General features: G+C 44.7%; 1 protein-coding gene across 4 annotated transcripts in view; it reads left to right on the top strand.

Moving 5' to 3' along the window:
* The window catches only part of TP73 (tumor protein p73), a 100292-nt gene extending 85016 nt beyond the window's left edge, over positions 1–15276 (top strand). For 3 of the 4 annotated variants that reach the window (XM_033156429.1, XM_033156430.1, XM_033156431.1), the window contains 10 exons: positions 596–782; positions 1363–1478; positions 4372–4481; positions 6026–6168; positions 6697–6785; positions 7199–7323; positions 7729–7883; positions 10040–10172; positions 10992–11085; positions 14443–15276. In XM_033156429.1, the coding sequence (XP_033012320.1) occupies positions 596–782; positions 1363–1478; positions 4372–4481; positions 6026–6168; positions 6697–6785; positions 7199–7323; positions 7729–7883; positions 10040–10172; positions 10992–11085; positions 14443–14763 (1473 nt within the window). In that variant the 3' untranslated portion in view covers positions 14764–15276. The remainder of the gene's footprint in view (positions 1–595; positions 783–1362; positions 1479–4371; positions 4482–6025; positions 6169–6696; positions 6786–7198; positions 7324–7728; positions 7884–10039; positions 10173–10991; positions 11086–14442) is intronic. The other variant, XM_033156432.1, reaches the window with a different exon arrangement.
* Positions 15277–16085: the final 809 nt, after the last annotated feature.

A 16085-nucleotide genomic window follows, 5' to 3' on the forward strand; every position in this document is an offset into this window, starting at 1 on the left:
CACACTCTAACCAACTGAGCTATCCAATGCCTGTTGAAAACCCACAAGCAGGACCCTGGCACAAGAGTGCTCTTCCCCCCTGTGGTTTTAAGCAACTGGTATTCAGAAGCATTATGGCCTCTGGCCATGGAGGAAGGCTACTGTTGCTAGTAGCCATTGATAGCATTATTCTCTATGCCCAATCCTCTTTTAAAGCCATCCAAGATGGTGGCCATGGCTGCCTCCTGAAGGAGTAAGTTCGATAGTACTTTCTTTTTACCTGTTCTGAATCTTCCAGCATTCAGCTTCATTGGATGTCCACAAGTTTTAATGTTGGCTAAACGTTTTCTGAACCTTTTCTAATGCTACAATATCCCCTTTGGAGGTGAGGTGATCAGTATTCCAAATGTGGTTGCACCAAAGGTTTGTAGAATGGCATCACGATTGATTCTGCCACTTGGCAAATGCAAAGGTCGGTGCTGGTTAGGAGGAGAACAGGTTTTCCAAATCCACCTTCCAGGCGGATGGGTTGTCCCCTCTTGGTGGCATCCATGGAGAATGAATGAGAAGTGCTAGCACACCCTCATTCACATTTGCACCTTGTTCCTCTTTCCAGTATTCCCCGTTGCTCAAGAAGCTCTACTGTCAGATTGCGAAGACGTGCCCCATCCAGATCAAAGTGTCAACGCCGCCTCCTCCGGGGACTGTCATCCGAGCCATGCCAGTCTACAAGAAGGCAGAGCATGTGACGGAAGTGGTGAAGCGGTGTCCAAACCATGAGCTCGGGCGCGACTTCAATGACGGTGAGATCAGGTTCAACAGGAAGTGTGTGCCGTTGGTTCTCAAGAAGTTCTGGAATGCATTGGGTTGTCTCCAGCTATGATTTACTCAGAACAGACCCACTGAAATCAGTGGACCTTAGTTATCCATAGGACCATAAAACTGTAGAGTTGAAAGGGACCCAACAGGTCATCTGGTCAATCTTCATGTCTATTCATTTCAATGTGTCCACTTTGAGCAGGGCTCACACTGGATATGACCCTCTGCCCCCTTATAATGGGTTGTCCATTGCGATTGCTTTGGCAGAAGGCAATGAGAGCAACACTAGGTGGCACCAGAGCCAGAGAGGCAAAGTTCATCCCTTACTCATGGCAAGACAGCAGGCACATCAGGGCAGGCTGAGGATGGTAAGGTGGATTGCTTCCCCCCAGCAGCCAGTCAGAAGGACAATCTCGTTGGCTTACATTACGATGGGTCTTGGCCTCACAGGAATTTCTGCTGTTGATGTTGACATTCCGTTGAGTGGCATTTCTGGCTTCTCCATCCAAAAAGACAACTAAAGGAGCAAATACTTGCAGTTAAGCCTGCTTTTTGTCTTCACAGGTCTCTCGGCTCCCGCAAGCCACTTAATCCGCGTGGAAGGCAACAACCTATCTCAATACGTGGATGACCCTGTAACTGGGAGGCAGAGTGTGATGGTTCCCTATGAACCTCCCCAGGTAATCTGACTTGCTAATGGGGGGTGGGTGGGTGGGTGGACAGCAACATTTGAAGCAATAGGCATAATCTCTCTCTCTCTCTCTCTCTCTCTCTCTCTCTCTCTCTCTCTCTCTCTCTCTCTCTCTTGTGGGTGGTGGGTGGAGGTTGCTAGACCTCTTGAGGCTCGGAGCCAGAGGGAGGGGCCCGGGAATCCACAATGTTGATTGGAGAACAGGGTTGAGCTTTCAGGAAAAACATGCTTCTCATGTAGAGGCAGCTGCTGGCAGACTGAAGTTTTAAATTCACGGTTCTCACCACTGTATGGTAACAGCCAGAGGTTTCACATACACACAAGTCCTGCATTCATCTCTCCATCCAGGCAAACAAGAGGCAGTATATCACAGTCAGGAGAGCCACCTTGAATAAAATATAGGAGGGGCCCAGGTAAGCCCCGCCCTGCATAATAGACCACATGATGTGGTGCAGTGCACTATTTGAATGGCAATGCCCATCAACTTGGGGGCCCCTCAAATATTCCTTGGCTGCTAGGAGTTGGCTCCTACCATCACAGTCAAGGAGGGGGGCAGAACAGGGCCCTTGAGAGCCATTGTGTGAGGATAGGGGAAGAAGTGTGGCCTGAGAAGTGTCCCAAGGGCCATATAGAAAGACCCTTGGGGGCCGCATCCAGCTCTTGGGCCTGAGGTTCCCCACTCCTGCACTGCAGGCTCCCACTGTGTAGGAAAGGAAGAGGACACCGGTGCAAATCAGGTTTATCCACTTCTAAGGGCCAAGCATGTTAAATATGCTTTAAAAGGCAGCAGGGGGGAAGCAGTATTTAAGATGGCCAGTATTTATTCTGAAAGAAAAGCAGCTACGTGTGAGCATTGCCTGGTCTTAATGCACCACAGAGGTTGTAGCTCAGTGGCAGAGCATTTATTTTGCATGCAGATGGTCCCAGGTTCAATCCCCAGCATCGCCAGGTTGGACTGGGAATGTCCCCCTTCCTGAAAGATAAGCTAGTTGGACTGATGGTCTGACTAGATACAATGCAGCTTCTTTAACAGCTCCTCATCTGGAACCATGAGGACTAGAATCTTACTTTCACTTTAAGGTGTTGGAGATGCTGCTTCGTCTGCAGGAGGTTCCAGGTTTAATTCTCAGCATCTCCTGGAAAGGTCCCCTGCCTGAAACTCTCAAGACCTGCTGCCAGTCAGTGTAGACAGTACTGAGCTAGATGGATCAATAGCCTGTCTTAGTATAATGAAGGGCTGCAGCTAAGTTGCAGAGCATCTGTTGTGCATGCAGAAGGTCCCAGGTATCTCCAGGTAGGGCTGGGAATGTCCCTGTGTCTGAAACCCTGGAAAGCCACTGCCAGTCAGCATAGGCAATCCTGATCTAGCTGGACCACTGGTTTTACTTGGTGCAAAGCAACCTCCTAACTTTCGCCTTACCTTCCATCTGCATTTATTGAACTAGGGATCTGGGAGGTATGGCATATGTACCGCCAGTGTTTGCAAACCCCAGGAAGAAAAACCAAATGTTGGCTACATCTACATTCAGGATGGGAACACCTACCAGGTGTGCTCGCCTATCAAGAAGCACACCTGTAGCTCCTCGCTCTTTAAAGGATATGCCCACCTTCTACTGCTCTAAACTCACATACATTGCAGCATCTCGAAGGAGGAGAAATGCAGGAGAGTTTTAGGGGAAAGCAGCAGAAGGAAAAATGAAGACTGCTTATTGGAAGGCTTGGGTCTCCCCCTACTGTTGGGCAGAATTATTGCAACTCTGATTCCGCACCCAATATGTAATATGCTTCAATTTGGGGCATCATTACTGCAACTTTGATTCCACGCTCCGCTTGCAATGCTTCGTTTTGTTTATTCGTGCCTTTCTATGCCAAAGAGCTCAAAGTGGCATGTGTAGTTCTCCCCTTCCCATCTTATACTTAGAACAACCCTGCGAGGTAGGTCAGGCTGAGAAATAGTGACTGGCCCAGGGAAATCCAGCAAGCTTCATGGCTGAGTGAGACTCGAACCTGGGCCTCCAGAGACCTCATCTGCCACTCTTACCACTACACCACACTGAGCCTCTGCTTTCCACTTCAAGAAAGGGTCTGAGACTTCGAAAGGTCACCTACATTGAGGTGGGCAGAAGATTTACTAGTGGAGTTCTGAATGATCTTCTGTAGATCAGCAAGGATTCTGACTCCTGTTTGTTTAATGATACAACAACAACAACAACAACAACAACAACAACAACAACAACAAAGTATTCACCCTCTAAACTGTTTTCTTTTTTGGTGGAGGAAGGAGGCTTGTTTATGGGGTTACTTTAAACCTATTATTATTATTATTATTATTATTATTATTATTATTAGCCCTGCTTTTTTCCCCTGGCAGGACTCAAGGCAGCTTACAGATAAAAATGAGAACTGCTAAAAACGCAGACGAAAGCCATCATTTAAAATATTCTTAAACCATGCGAGCATGTTGGACCTCCACACAAATAATTTTGGGAGACTTAGGACTTAAAGAAGAATCAGAATTGGCTGTTTGGTTTGTGAAATTATGGGTTGAATTTGGGATCCTGCCCTTGCACAGACATTCCTTTAGATTAGTACTGTCTACAATGATTGGCAGTGTGTCTCCAAGGTTTCATACTGCCTTACCTGGAAATGCCTGAGATTGAACCTGGGGCCATCTGCGTGCATAGCAGATGCTGTACTGCTGAGCCATGCCTTTTTCTCAAATCCATTCCCATCCGGCCAATCCCTTCTACTCTTCACCCTTTCCCCTGTCCTCTTCCAACAAATGGGCCAGATCCCCACCCACCACCAGCCACAATAATAATGTTATACACATCCCGAACATGGCTCACCACACCTTCTTTCCCCTCTTTCTCCTTCGTCAGGTGGGTACCGAATTCACCACCATCCTCTACAACTTCATGTGCAACAGCAGCTGTGTGGGTGGAATGAACAGGAGACCCATCCTCATCATCATCACCTTGGAGACCAGAGAGTGAGTCGGCCATGTGAACACCAGCTCTGCAAGAAGATATGCGACTCCCCTGACAATATAGTCCCCAATGGATAGTCAGATGAGTGGGGTTGATTTGCATTGGGTTGGGAAGGTAGATGAAGATCAGAGCCATGCCTGCATCATGGCAATTTTCTCTATACTGAAGACAGTTTGGAAATGCGTGCAAAGTGCAGCCAACAGGTTGCTTACTGGCACATGCTTTTCAGACTGGCCTTATGTCAAGTGCACTGGGTTCCGATTTGTTTCCATGCCAAGCCCAAGGTGATGGTTCTTACTTCTGATGTGCTAAACCATGGGTAGGAAGCCAGTGATTCTCCAGAGATTACAACTCCATTATCCCTGACCATTGGCCATGCTGGGTGTGTGTGTTGGCAGAATTTGAATTGGGGGCACAGAAGTAAAAGGTTGGATCCCATCCCCCACTACCCACACCAAGTCATCCCTGCCTCTAATTGCTATTAACTGAAGAAATAACAGCAGGAGATGGATTCACCAACTCCTGTGTCATGTCTAGTTTGGCCCTAACACACCCAGAGTCAGGCTTTGGACCTTCCTCATTTATTATCATTCATCTGCTTCCCACTGCTGCCACCACACAGCAGCTCAGGGAAGTATGCAAAGTTATCCCCTTCCCATTTGACAACTAGTACGGTGGTTTAGTGTAAAAACAAAATAAAAACATAAAAAAATCCTTCCAGTAGCACCTTAGAGACCAACTAAGTTTGTTCTTGGTATGAGCTTTCGTGTGCATGCACACTTCTTCAGATACACTGAAACAGAAGTCACCAGACACTTATTTATAGTGAGAGAGTGGGGAGGGGTATTACTCAGAAGGGTGGTGGGAATGGGTGATTGGCTGATAGGTGTGGAAAATCTGTGGGTTAGTGTATCAGCTTAGCACATAGGAGACCTCAATATCTCCTGATCTGAACCCACCCAGACCATTAGATCTCCTCCACTTGGTTCCTTCTTTAAGGAAGGCTTGGAGGAGGATGGTGGCAAAGTAGAGGGCCTTTTTAGTTGTGGCTCCCAGACTTCAGAACACTCTCCCCAGTGAGCCCCACCTGACACCTTCATTGACATATTGTTGATGCCAAGTCAAAATGTATCTTTCCCCACTTCCAGCTTTTGATAAACTAGGAAGATTATGGTTTTTGCTGCTAAAGCTTTCTGCTGCCATTATTTTGGGGAGGGATTGTTTTGAATATTTTTATGACTTGCACATTTTTTTAAAAAATGAATGTGTTAACATTACAATATATTACATGTATTTATGTTTTTATGTTACTGCTAATCACAGTAACAGGTCTAATAATTATTATAATAATTATAAACATGGTCACTGGGTTGCATCCAGCTATGTTCTGCTCAGAGCAGACCCCCCTGAAATTAATGGACTCAAGGTAGTCATGTCCATAGGTTTCAGTGGGTCTTCTCTGGGTAGGACTAACATTAGATACAGCCCACTGTTGGTAACTATAGAGGTTTGCGTCTGCTGAATTGACATTGTCTTTGCTTCTCAGTGGACAGGTCTTGGGGAGGAGGTCATTCGAAGGCCGAATCTGCGCTTGTCCCGGCAGAGACCGGAAAGCGGATGAGGACCATTATCGAGAGCAGCAGGCCCTGAATGAAAGCGTGGCGAAAAACGGCAACCCAAATAAGCGGAGTAAGTCTTTGGTTTGTGGATCTTGGGCAGCATTCAAGGAAGGAGAGCTGCCCCCCAACCTGATGCCTGTTACTGAAGTCAATATTGAGCGAGGTGGGCCTATGGACTGGTCTGGGATAAAGCAGCTTCCTATATACCAAAAGTTAAAATGACCCAAATGACTGGAGCTAATTGGCTGTAGGATCCTAGGTACAAACAGGGCTTTCAGGACCATGGACAGGTCACTGGAAGCTGCTTATCTATTGCTGCATGAGATAAAAGAAAGTACTTCTTCATGCAGCAAATGGTTTAACTCTGGAACTCGCAACCACAGGAGCGAGCAATGGCCACCAACTTTGGTGGTTTTAAAAGCAGGTTAGACACATTCATGGAGAAGTCTTATCTATAGCCATGATGGACCGTTGAGGCAGCAATGCATTACACCACCTTGAGCTGCAGGTTCTCCACCATCCTCCCCAAGACGCAACCTTGGCTCAAATTAAGCCCTGTCTAATAGCAGTCATTGTTTCCTTCTCTCCCCTCACCCAGCTTTCAAGCAAAGTCCTCAAGGTATTCCAGCACTGGGAGCTGGAGTGAAGAAAAGGAGGCATGGGGAAGAAGAGACATATTACGTACCTGTAAGTAGCACCTGAGTCTGGTTTGTGTTTGTGTGCGTGTGCAATGCTGTACAAGTGACAAGACACTCTAGTACGCTTTAAGATAAACTAGACCACAGCTTTCCAACGTGGCATGCACAGTCACCTGTGAACTCACCACTGCCTCCCAATGAACTCAAAAATATCCTCAGCACATTTGAACTGTAATCATAGAACCATAGAACTGTTGAGTTGGAAGGGACCCCCAAGTGTCATCTAGTCCAAGAGTCATCTTGAGAGGTGGTGGGCTCTCCTACGCTGGAGGTATAAATGCAGAGGCTGCGGCTGCAGGTCCTGCACTGAACAGGGGGAGGGTTAGATCGGATGACCCCGCCCCCTGGGGGGTCCCTTCCGACTCTTTTGATTCTAACTCACATCTGTTCTCCTTGATTCAGGTACGCGGCAGAGAGAACTTTGAGATCCTGATGAAGATCAAGGAAAGCCTGGAGCTGGTGGAGCTGGTTCCCCAACAGCTGGTCGACTCCTATCGCCAGCAACAGCAGCAGCTCTTGCAACGCCAGTAAGTCCCCAGTTGTCTTTCCCTGCTCTTCCCCAAAACAACTTGCAGCACTATTAGGGTGAGCAGGGTGCTGGAGGAGGATGGGGACAAAACAAGATTTACTGGTAGTTGGGTCTGCCTCTAATTCGCTCTGGCACCACCTGTTGTGTTCTCTGTGTTGCAAGCCATTTTGTTTATATTTTTCAGAAGAGAGGATTCTGTGTTTTCAAGACCAGTCAGCAAATTTCAAATATTTCAAGGATGGTTAACCCTTTGGTCCATCAGCTATTGCAGGTTGACAGTTCACATGAGAGCACAAGTTTAAATAAGCTGATTAAATAAATAAATAAATGTGTACTGGAGCAAACTTCTCCTACCCTCCCACTCATCCCTGCCCCTGACCACCAAACTCCATTCCCCATGCAGGACTCACCTTCAGCCTCCTTCTTCCTATGGCCCAGTTCTCTCGCCAATCAACAAGCATCACACGGGAGGGATCAATAAGCTGCCGTCCGTCAACCAGCTCGTGGGGCAGCCCCCGCAGCACAGCTCCAGCGCTGGGACCACCCTTGGGCCGATGGGTAAGGCAAGGCACCTAATGCAAAAGGCCAAGAATGTTTACTTATTGTCTGTGCAGCACCCTTTCTCTGGATCTTCCTGGTTCCCTACAGATACCCTGTCATTTCATTTCCTGTAGTCAATTTCAGTGTGCCTGTATTTTTGGGCTTCTTGCATGCTACCTGAGCCAGCCTCTCAGGGCTGTGTAGGGTGGGATATATACCGGTAGTTTTCTAAATAAAACGGGTAGCCTCGCTCTTCCTTTTGGAACCGAGATGTGGCGATTTGGAAATATGGAAGTGTAAACAGCTGCTTTGTGCAGAGTCAGACCATTGGATCATCTAGCTTACTGTTGTCTGCACTGACTGGCAGCAACTCTCCTGGTTTTCATACTCAGGCGGTATTCCCAGCCCTACCTGGAGAAACTGGGGGTTGATCTTGGGGTGGGGTTCTTCGTGCAAAGCAGACACTCTACCACTGAGCTACAGCCCTTCCCCAAACTTGTGACAGCTACTTTGTGGTTCCTTTTTTCTTTTTTACAAAACTCCCAAGGTTCTAGCAAACTGGATTCAAGTGTAAAATAATGACTGTCAGGGGAGCGGGAAGCCCCTCAAACAGCCAAGAAGAGGCGATGCCATTTGGACTTGGCTGCCCGTTTTTTGTCCACTCTAAATCTCTGTTTTAAAAACAAATAAAATTCAAAATTGCTTTCCTTTCCCACAATGTATTCTTGACTTGTAGCTGACCAGCTAAACTGTCTCTGCCTGATGCCTGAGTGAGGAAAATGGGATAAGACATCAAGCTTACATTGAGCTGCAAAATCAACCCCAAATTACCTGGCGGTAACCCCACTAAATTCAGCGGGACTTACTTCTGAGTGAACATAGATAGGTTTGGAGTCATGGATGGCTTTGAATGGGCTAATGGCCCATCACAAAGCCATTTTTGGCTCTTTGTTGTTTTGGCTGCAAAAATTCTAAGAGGGTTACTCTTACGGAAATTTACTTTTTTTTTAATTAATCAAAATACAAACTTACATATACATATACATACACATAGAACAAATACACATTAAACACACCTACACATATAAATCTAATTCCATATACAGTTTCATCCAAATATTTTTATTACACAAACTCTTTAAAAGTATAATTTCATTCTAGCCTCTTGTTCGCTTCAGTAAGGCTGAATTTGTACATAATCTCTTCCTTGGGCTTCCCACTTTAATCTCTTCATTAAATTAGACATTAAACATGCTTTCAATATGTATATTTTCATGACTCGGCCCAGATGTTGCTCTTTTTCTATTTCCTTTTTCTTTTGATTTCTTTTCTTTTCTTTTGTTTTGTTTTTAGTATTCTTTTTATCATTTTTTATTTTCATTATTGCTGTTCCAATTCTTGGTAGGGCAGGAGCTATTCCAAGATTATAACTGTACTAGTGTTGCACCTTTTTTTTTAGATATTGCCTCTTACGGAAATTTACTATATTAACTTTGCAAGGGAACATGCAAGGAAGGATTGTGAATATCTGTTGATGACTGAGTTTTTTTGTGTCTGTTGTGTGCTACACACACACACACACACACACACACACACACACCACATTAAAAAATACATACTTGTTGCATCAGAGAATGACTAGATGGAACACAGACATGTGCAAAATGACCCAATTGCAGCAGAACAAAAATTGCCAGGTGAAAGGGCAAATGAATACTGGAATGGATTGAGGCATGTTCAAACATCCTTACCTGGGTATAAACCCAAGTGAAGTCAATGGGATTTACTTCTGAGTACACACATGCACCATTGTATTGTGAGACTGTCCTCCTAAGCACCCTTCCCTGGAAGCATGCACCTGGGAGAAGAGATACTTACACATGGTGCCAATTGATGCCTGTGTGCCCACCTTTACCCACTTTGGAGCCAGCAAAATGTCCCCGCTAAATACATATCTTTTCCTGCTCTTTTGGATGAGGTAGCCATTTTTTATTATGCCCCACCCCAAGGCATCCATTTTGCACTATGCTGCAGCCATTTTGCAGCATTTTCTCAACATTCCCTATGATCCCATTGGCCCCGAGGGGTTGGCAGCCCCTGAATTGTGTAAGGTTGTACCTGGAATGTATTTTGCAAACTCACCAGGCTGGTTTGCTGCCATTTCTTGAACCCAGGGCCGGGAATGCTGAACAGCCACACCATGCAGTCCAATGGAGAAATGAACGGCGGGCACCCCTCGCAGTCCATGGTCTCAGGGTCGCATTGCACGCCCCCTCCGCCCTACAACCCAGACCCAAACCTTGTCAGGTAGGAAGGAGGTGGCTCAGCATGGGTCAACTCAGCAACGCCTGGTTTTGTTTTTGTTTAACCACACACTAACCTCTGTAGCAACTGGTTTGCTTAGGCCAGAGCTTTCCAAACTTTTCATGTCGGTGGCACACTTTTTAGAAGTGCATCATTTCGTGAAACAGTAATTCAGTTTTGCTAGCAAACAGGAGGTTAAACTAACCCCTTATGAGAGATACGGGCACTTATCGCGTGACAACACTTCAGCCGACACACTAACATGCTGCGACACACAGTTTGGAAAGCTCTGGCTTAGGCAATGCTCTGTTGGGAGGGGGGTAGAAGAGAAAGGCGAGCGCTCCTTTCACAACTTGTTTTCTTTAGCTAAGGGATTACAAGATGTTTAAAATGGCACCACAGAGTTTTAAATGTTTGGTATGGATGTGGCCTAGATGTTGCTGCCCTCCAGCTCGAACCAAAGGTCATGGATGATGGAAGTTGTAGTCCAGCAATATTTGAAGGGCGCCACGTTGGCTACCCCTGCCTTATTTCCTACCCTATTAACCCATCATATTCTTAAAAAATGACTTCTGTCAGCATTAAATGAGAGCTGGGGGAAGGGGACGCGTTATGGGAACCATTTCCCCTCAATATTACAAAATATCTTGTCAGTTATTGGAGCCATCCTAGGATATGAGAAGCTTGTCCATTATTTTTACCATTCCTAGCTTACCTTACTGATAAGAGTTTAATGTACCTGAGGACTGAACTCCACTTCTATCCCCCCCCCCATATCTATATATCTATATATCTATATATTTTTTTCTTTTTCTTCTGCAGTTTTTTAACAGGTTTGGGGTGCTCAAACTGCATTGACTATTTCACTTCACAAGGGTTACAGACTCTTTACCACCTGCAGAACTTAACTCTAGAGGTAAATACAGAGAAGATCTGTTGCTCATTGCTCTGTTTCTCTTGGGGCTGTCGCTCTCAAAACAACGTTTTTGGGGATGGGATGGGGGGTATTGGGGGTCTCGAGCAGCTGAAATGCAAGCTTGTCACAGGAGAAATCTCTTGATGATATTAGTTAAACAATAAAGACAATTACCTAGAGCACCCTTCCCCCATCCCAACTTTGGGTACTCAGGTATGGTTGAAAAGGCCAAAAACTCAGTGGTAGAACCTCTGCTTTGCATGAATAATAATAATAATAATAATAATAATAATAATAATAATAATAAGACTTTCCCACACAGTCATCGGTTGCATTTTTGTTCTAAAAATATGAAGAGCACATAACAGAAAATGGTGAAATAATGTGGTCAGTTCTGTCAAGCACTGAACATTTAATGCAAAATTTTGTGCAACTTTAAAAATAATAATCCAGCTTTACTCTGTAAACCACATTGAGTTTCTTTTAGGGAAAAAGGTGGTATACAAATAATAATAATAATAATAATAATAATAATAATAATAGCATTTACCATATATGCCACCCATCTAACTGGGTTGCCCCAGCCTCTCTGAGTGGCTCCCAACAAAATATTAAAAACACAATCAAACGTTAACCATTAAAAACTTCTCTGAACAAGGCTGCCTTCAGATGTCTTCTAAAAGTCAAATAGTCATTTATTTGTTTGACATCTGATGGGAAGGTCCCTAGTTCAATCTCCAGGTATCTCCAGGTAGGAAATGTCCCCCACCTGAAACCCATCAGTGTAGACAATAGGGAGCTTGCAGGATGATACTGAGCTAGATACATATTATGTGGGAAAGCACACATTTAAATATGTATTCTGAGAGAAAAACGTATTCTGAGGGTGAATACATGTTAGAACTCGTAATCTGAAAGAAAAAATATATTCTGAGAGAAAATATACCTTTGAATATGTGTTCTGATGAAAAAACATATTCTGAGAGAGAATACAATGTATTCTGAGAGAAAATGCACAACTAAATATGTATTCTGAGGAAAAAACATATTGTGAGGAAGAACACACCTTTAAGCACCTTCTGAGAAAAATGAACATTTCAATACATATTCTGAGGGAAAATGCACATTTAAATAATAATTCTGTGAGAAGAACATATTCTGAGAGAGAATACTGTACAACATATTCTGGGGGGAAACATGCAACTGAATATGTATTCTGAGGAAAAAAACATATTGTGAGGAAGAACACACCTTCAAGCACCTTCTGAGAAAAATGCACATTCCGATACATATTCTGAGAGAAAATGCACATTTAAATATACATTCTGTGAGAAAAACATATTCTGAGAGAGAATACAATGTATTCTGGGGGGGGGGGTGCACATTTGAATATGTATTTTGAAAGAAAAACATATGAGAAAGAATACACATTTAAACACAAGGGGGGGTCTGAGAGAAAATGGTCTGAGAGAAATGTGGTCTGAGAGAAAATGGACATTTAGATATGTGTTGTGAGAGAAAATACCTTAAATGTGTATTCTGTGAGGAAAACATATTCTGAGAGGATACATATTTAAACACAGATTCTGAGAGAAGCACACATTTAAACACATGTTCTGAGAGAAAATATGCAGTTAAGCATGGGTTTGTGAGGTGTTTTTTATTTAATGGCAGTTGCAAAGGAATTATAGGTAAAAACTTATGAAAGCGGTATGGATCAGAAATTAGGCAGAGTTCTGTATCCCTACCCACTGACACCATCATTTCACCTCTCAGGCAACCTTCCCCAAACCTTCTGCCCTCATATCATCCTTGCTGATCGGCCATGCTGGGATGAGTTGGAGTCCAGTCATGTCTGGCGGGTTCCAGGCTGGAAAAGGCTGCTCTAAGGGAACCCTACATAAATGTCTGTCCAATAAATGCCACATGTTGCACTGAACCACAAATCTTCACCATGTCATATTTTGGTGCCATGCATTGTATGTCATTTTCCACTCCGGGCTTCAAGCAATGAACAGAAAACCCGCAGAATAAAGGCTGGAGCCAGTTGCACAAACACCTGGAGCCAGTTGCACAGTCTTAGACTGGAATCAAAAGCTGCTTGCTGCTTAACTCCATAAAGTTTAGTGTTGTGTGTTTGAAGAAAGATCCCATTTTTGAATGAAGACTTTCCATGTTTCCTGAACAAAATAAAATAAAAAATTCCTTCCAGTAGCACCTTAGAGACCAACTAAGTTTGTTCTTGGTATGAGCTTTCGTGTGCATGCACACTTCTTCAGATACCTCATGTTTCCTGAGTTATGCCCACACCTAACTCCCAACAGAGAAGCCTTTTATAACTTGATGCTCTCCAGACGTTTTGGGCTCCAACTCTTTTTGTTGTCGTTTTTAAAAAACAAAAAACAAAAAACAAAAACAACCATGAGGTCCTGATACTTATTTCTTCATAAAAGTTTTCTGAGTGCCGGTACAAAATGGCTGGCTTCATCAGCAAGAAAGGAGAGGCAATGGTACTGCCAACTCCCTGCAAAATAAATCCAAAACAACTGTGGGGCCCAAAGTTAGGGGAAACTGTAATAGAGTATTACAGTGCTTACTGTTTTAACTAAATTAACACTTGCGCATGAATCCTTGGCTGTTTTCATGAGTGGGACTTAAAACTGTTTGTGTTGTAAATCAGTGCTCCGAGGGGAACGTGAGGCTTGTCTGGGCCTCTGTGTCTCCTCATTTCCTCCCCCAAATTCTCACATGGAGGGCCAGAGCACTTGCTATGTTAAACATGTAGTACTTGGGCCTTCCATGTTTGTTTTTTACTGGTACAGTGGACGCTTGGGTTGCAAACACAATCTGTGCGGGAGGTGCATTCCCAACCTGCAGCGTCCGTAACCCGCAGTGTCGCATCTGCGCAGCGTGGGTTTCGATTTAGTGCTTCTGTGCATGCGCAAGTGCCAAACCCGGAAGTAGCCCATTCCGATACTTCCAGGTTCGGCACGGTACGCAACCCGAAAGCGCACAACCTGAAGTGGCCGTAACCCAAGGTATGACTGTATTTAGCTTGAAATAGTAGCCGTGAGGTAGAGAGATCAGGACTGGAAGAGGCAAATCCCTAGAGATGGATATCGATGGCTATGAGCCATGATGGCTATGTGGAGGCAGCAATGCTTCTGAATGTGAATTATTAGAAAACACTGGAGGGAAGAGTGTTCTTGTTGGGCTTTCCAAAGGCATCTGGTTGACCTCTGTGAGAACAGGATGCTGGGTGAGATGGGCTGTCTGCCTGATTCAACAGGCTCTTATATTCTTACAGTTCACTGAGTCCTTTTGTCTACCCAATCTCCCAAACACCTTTCTCTGCAGGATCTTGGAGCACTGAAGATCCCGGAGCAGTACCGGATGATTATCTGGAGGGGCCTCCAGGAACTGAAGCAGGGCCACGACTACGGAGCCCAGCAGCTCATCCGCTCCAGCAGCAATGCCTCCACCATCTCCATCGGCACGTCTGGCGAGCTGCAGAGGCAACGTGTCATGGAAGCCGTTCACTTCCGCGTCCGCCACACCATCACCATCCCGAACCGCAGTGGGGCCGATGAGTGGGCGGACTTCGGCTTTGACCTCCCGGACTGCAAGTCCCGCAAACAGTCCATCAAAGAGGAATTCACAGAGGGAGAAATCAACTGAGTGTTTCTAGAGAGGCGCATGGAAGCCGGTGGATTAAGGGCAAGGAACTGAACAGTTGGACCTGAAAGGTATTTGGCACAACAGCCAGGCAGAACGAGCCTTTCGGGTAGCCACCGAAAAGTATTTTTTTCAGAGCTTGGGGCAGGACATGGCAGTTGTGCTCTGGAGCTTAAATGCAGTCCTTTGCGACGTACCTTTTCAAGAAGGGTAGCTAATTTGGCGGTTGCATTTAGCAGCAGGACATGCACTGGGTTAAAAAACCACAACCTGTGTTGTGTTGCACTTGGTTGTGTAGCAAACCTGGGTTAATTTTGTATCACAGCATCAAGGACCTTAAGGATAACACGTGTCTCATCTTATCTATTCTCTTCCACCTCATCAGAAAAGTCTCCAAGCCCCTAACTTCTTTAAGTGAGAACAGGGCTGACCTGTCACACATCGTGGGAGGTCTCCACGGCCAACTGGAACCAAACCACTTAGGGACTTCTTTTCTTTAACAGACTGCCAAAAAAAGTGTTTGTTTTTCTACAGTACTTTGCAGAACAGAAAAGCAGCTCTTTACGATTTGATTAACCTGAGGGATATCTGTGTTAGCTGGGTGAAGGCGTTGCCTAGCAAGACGACTTTGTACACACACGCTGTATATACAGTATATACTCGCCATGATGTTGTAAGGTTTATTTTCTATGTAAGCTATTGTGAAGAGTTCACAGATGGACAAGGTTCCCCCCCCCCTTCTGAGGGGGTGCAAAGACGGCATCATTCTTCCCCTACCCAAGAAAGGAAAACAATTCCACAACTGTTTCTAGAGTCAAAGGTTTGTTGCTTGATCAAATCCAAATCATTATTTGGTCTTTGTAATGGATTCCTAAGCAAAACATCAAAAAAGCTATAGTTTTCATCTTTGGGAGAAATGGGCTCTGTCATTACACACAAAAACACACACAATGATATATAGTTTGGTGCTAGCTGTTTCTTGCTTAGAAGCCCTATAGATGGGTTATGTTCCCTAGATTTCAGAACAAATTCATGCTTAGGTGATAAGGGGTTGCATTCAACAATGTGTGTGTTTTATTGGCTCGGGTGCAAAATTTTGCTTTCTAAGAAACTTGCTCTCTTTTTCTTTAAATTTTCTTCTTCTTTTTTGTCGCAGCACATTTCAATAGACTCCAGAAAGGTAAGAGGTTCTGGAGGGAGCTTCCAAATGCTATTGGACTCCAACTCTCACCAGCTCCAGGCAGTATGGCCAAAGGTTAGGGATAATGGGAAATGTAGTCACCCTTGCTTTAAAGCAACTCATTCCATCAGGTTGGCCACTTTGG

Source organism: Lacerta agilis, chromosome 8 (genome assembly GCF_009819535.1).
Source record: "Lacerta agilis isolate rLacAgi1 chromosome 8, rLacAgi1.pri, whole genome shotgun sequence".
Classification (NCBI taxonomy): Eukaryota; Metazoa; Chordata; class Lepidosauria; order Squamata; family Lacertidae; genus Lacerta; species Lacerta agilis.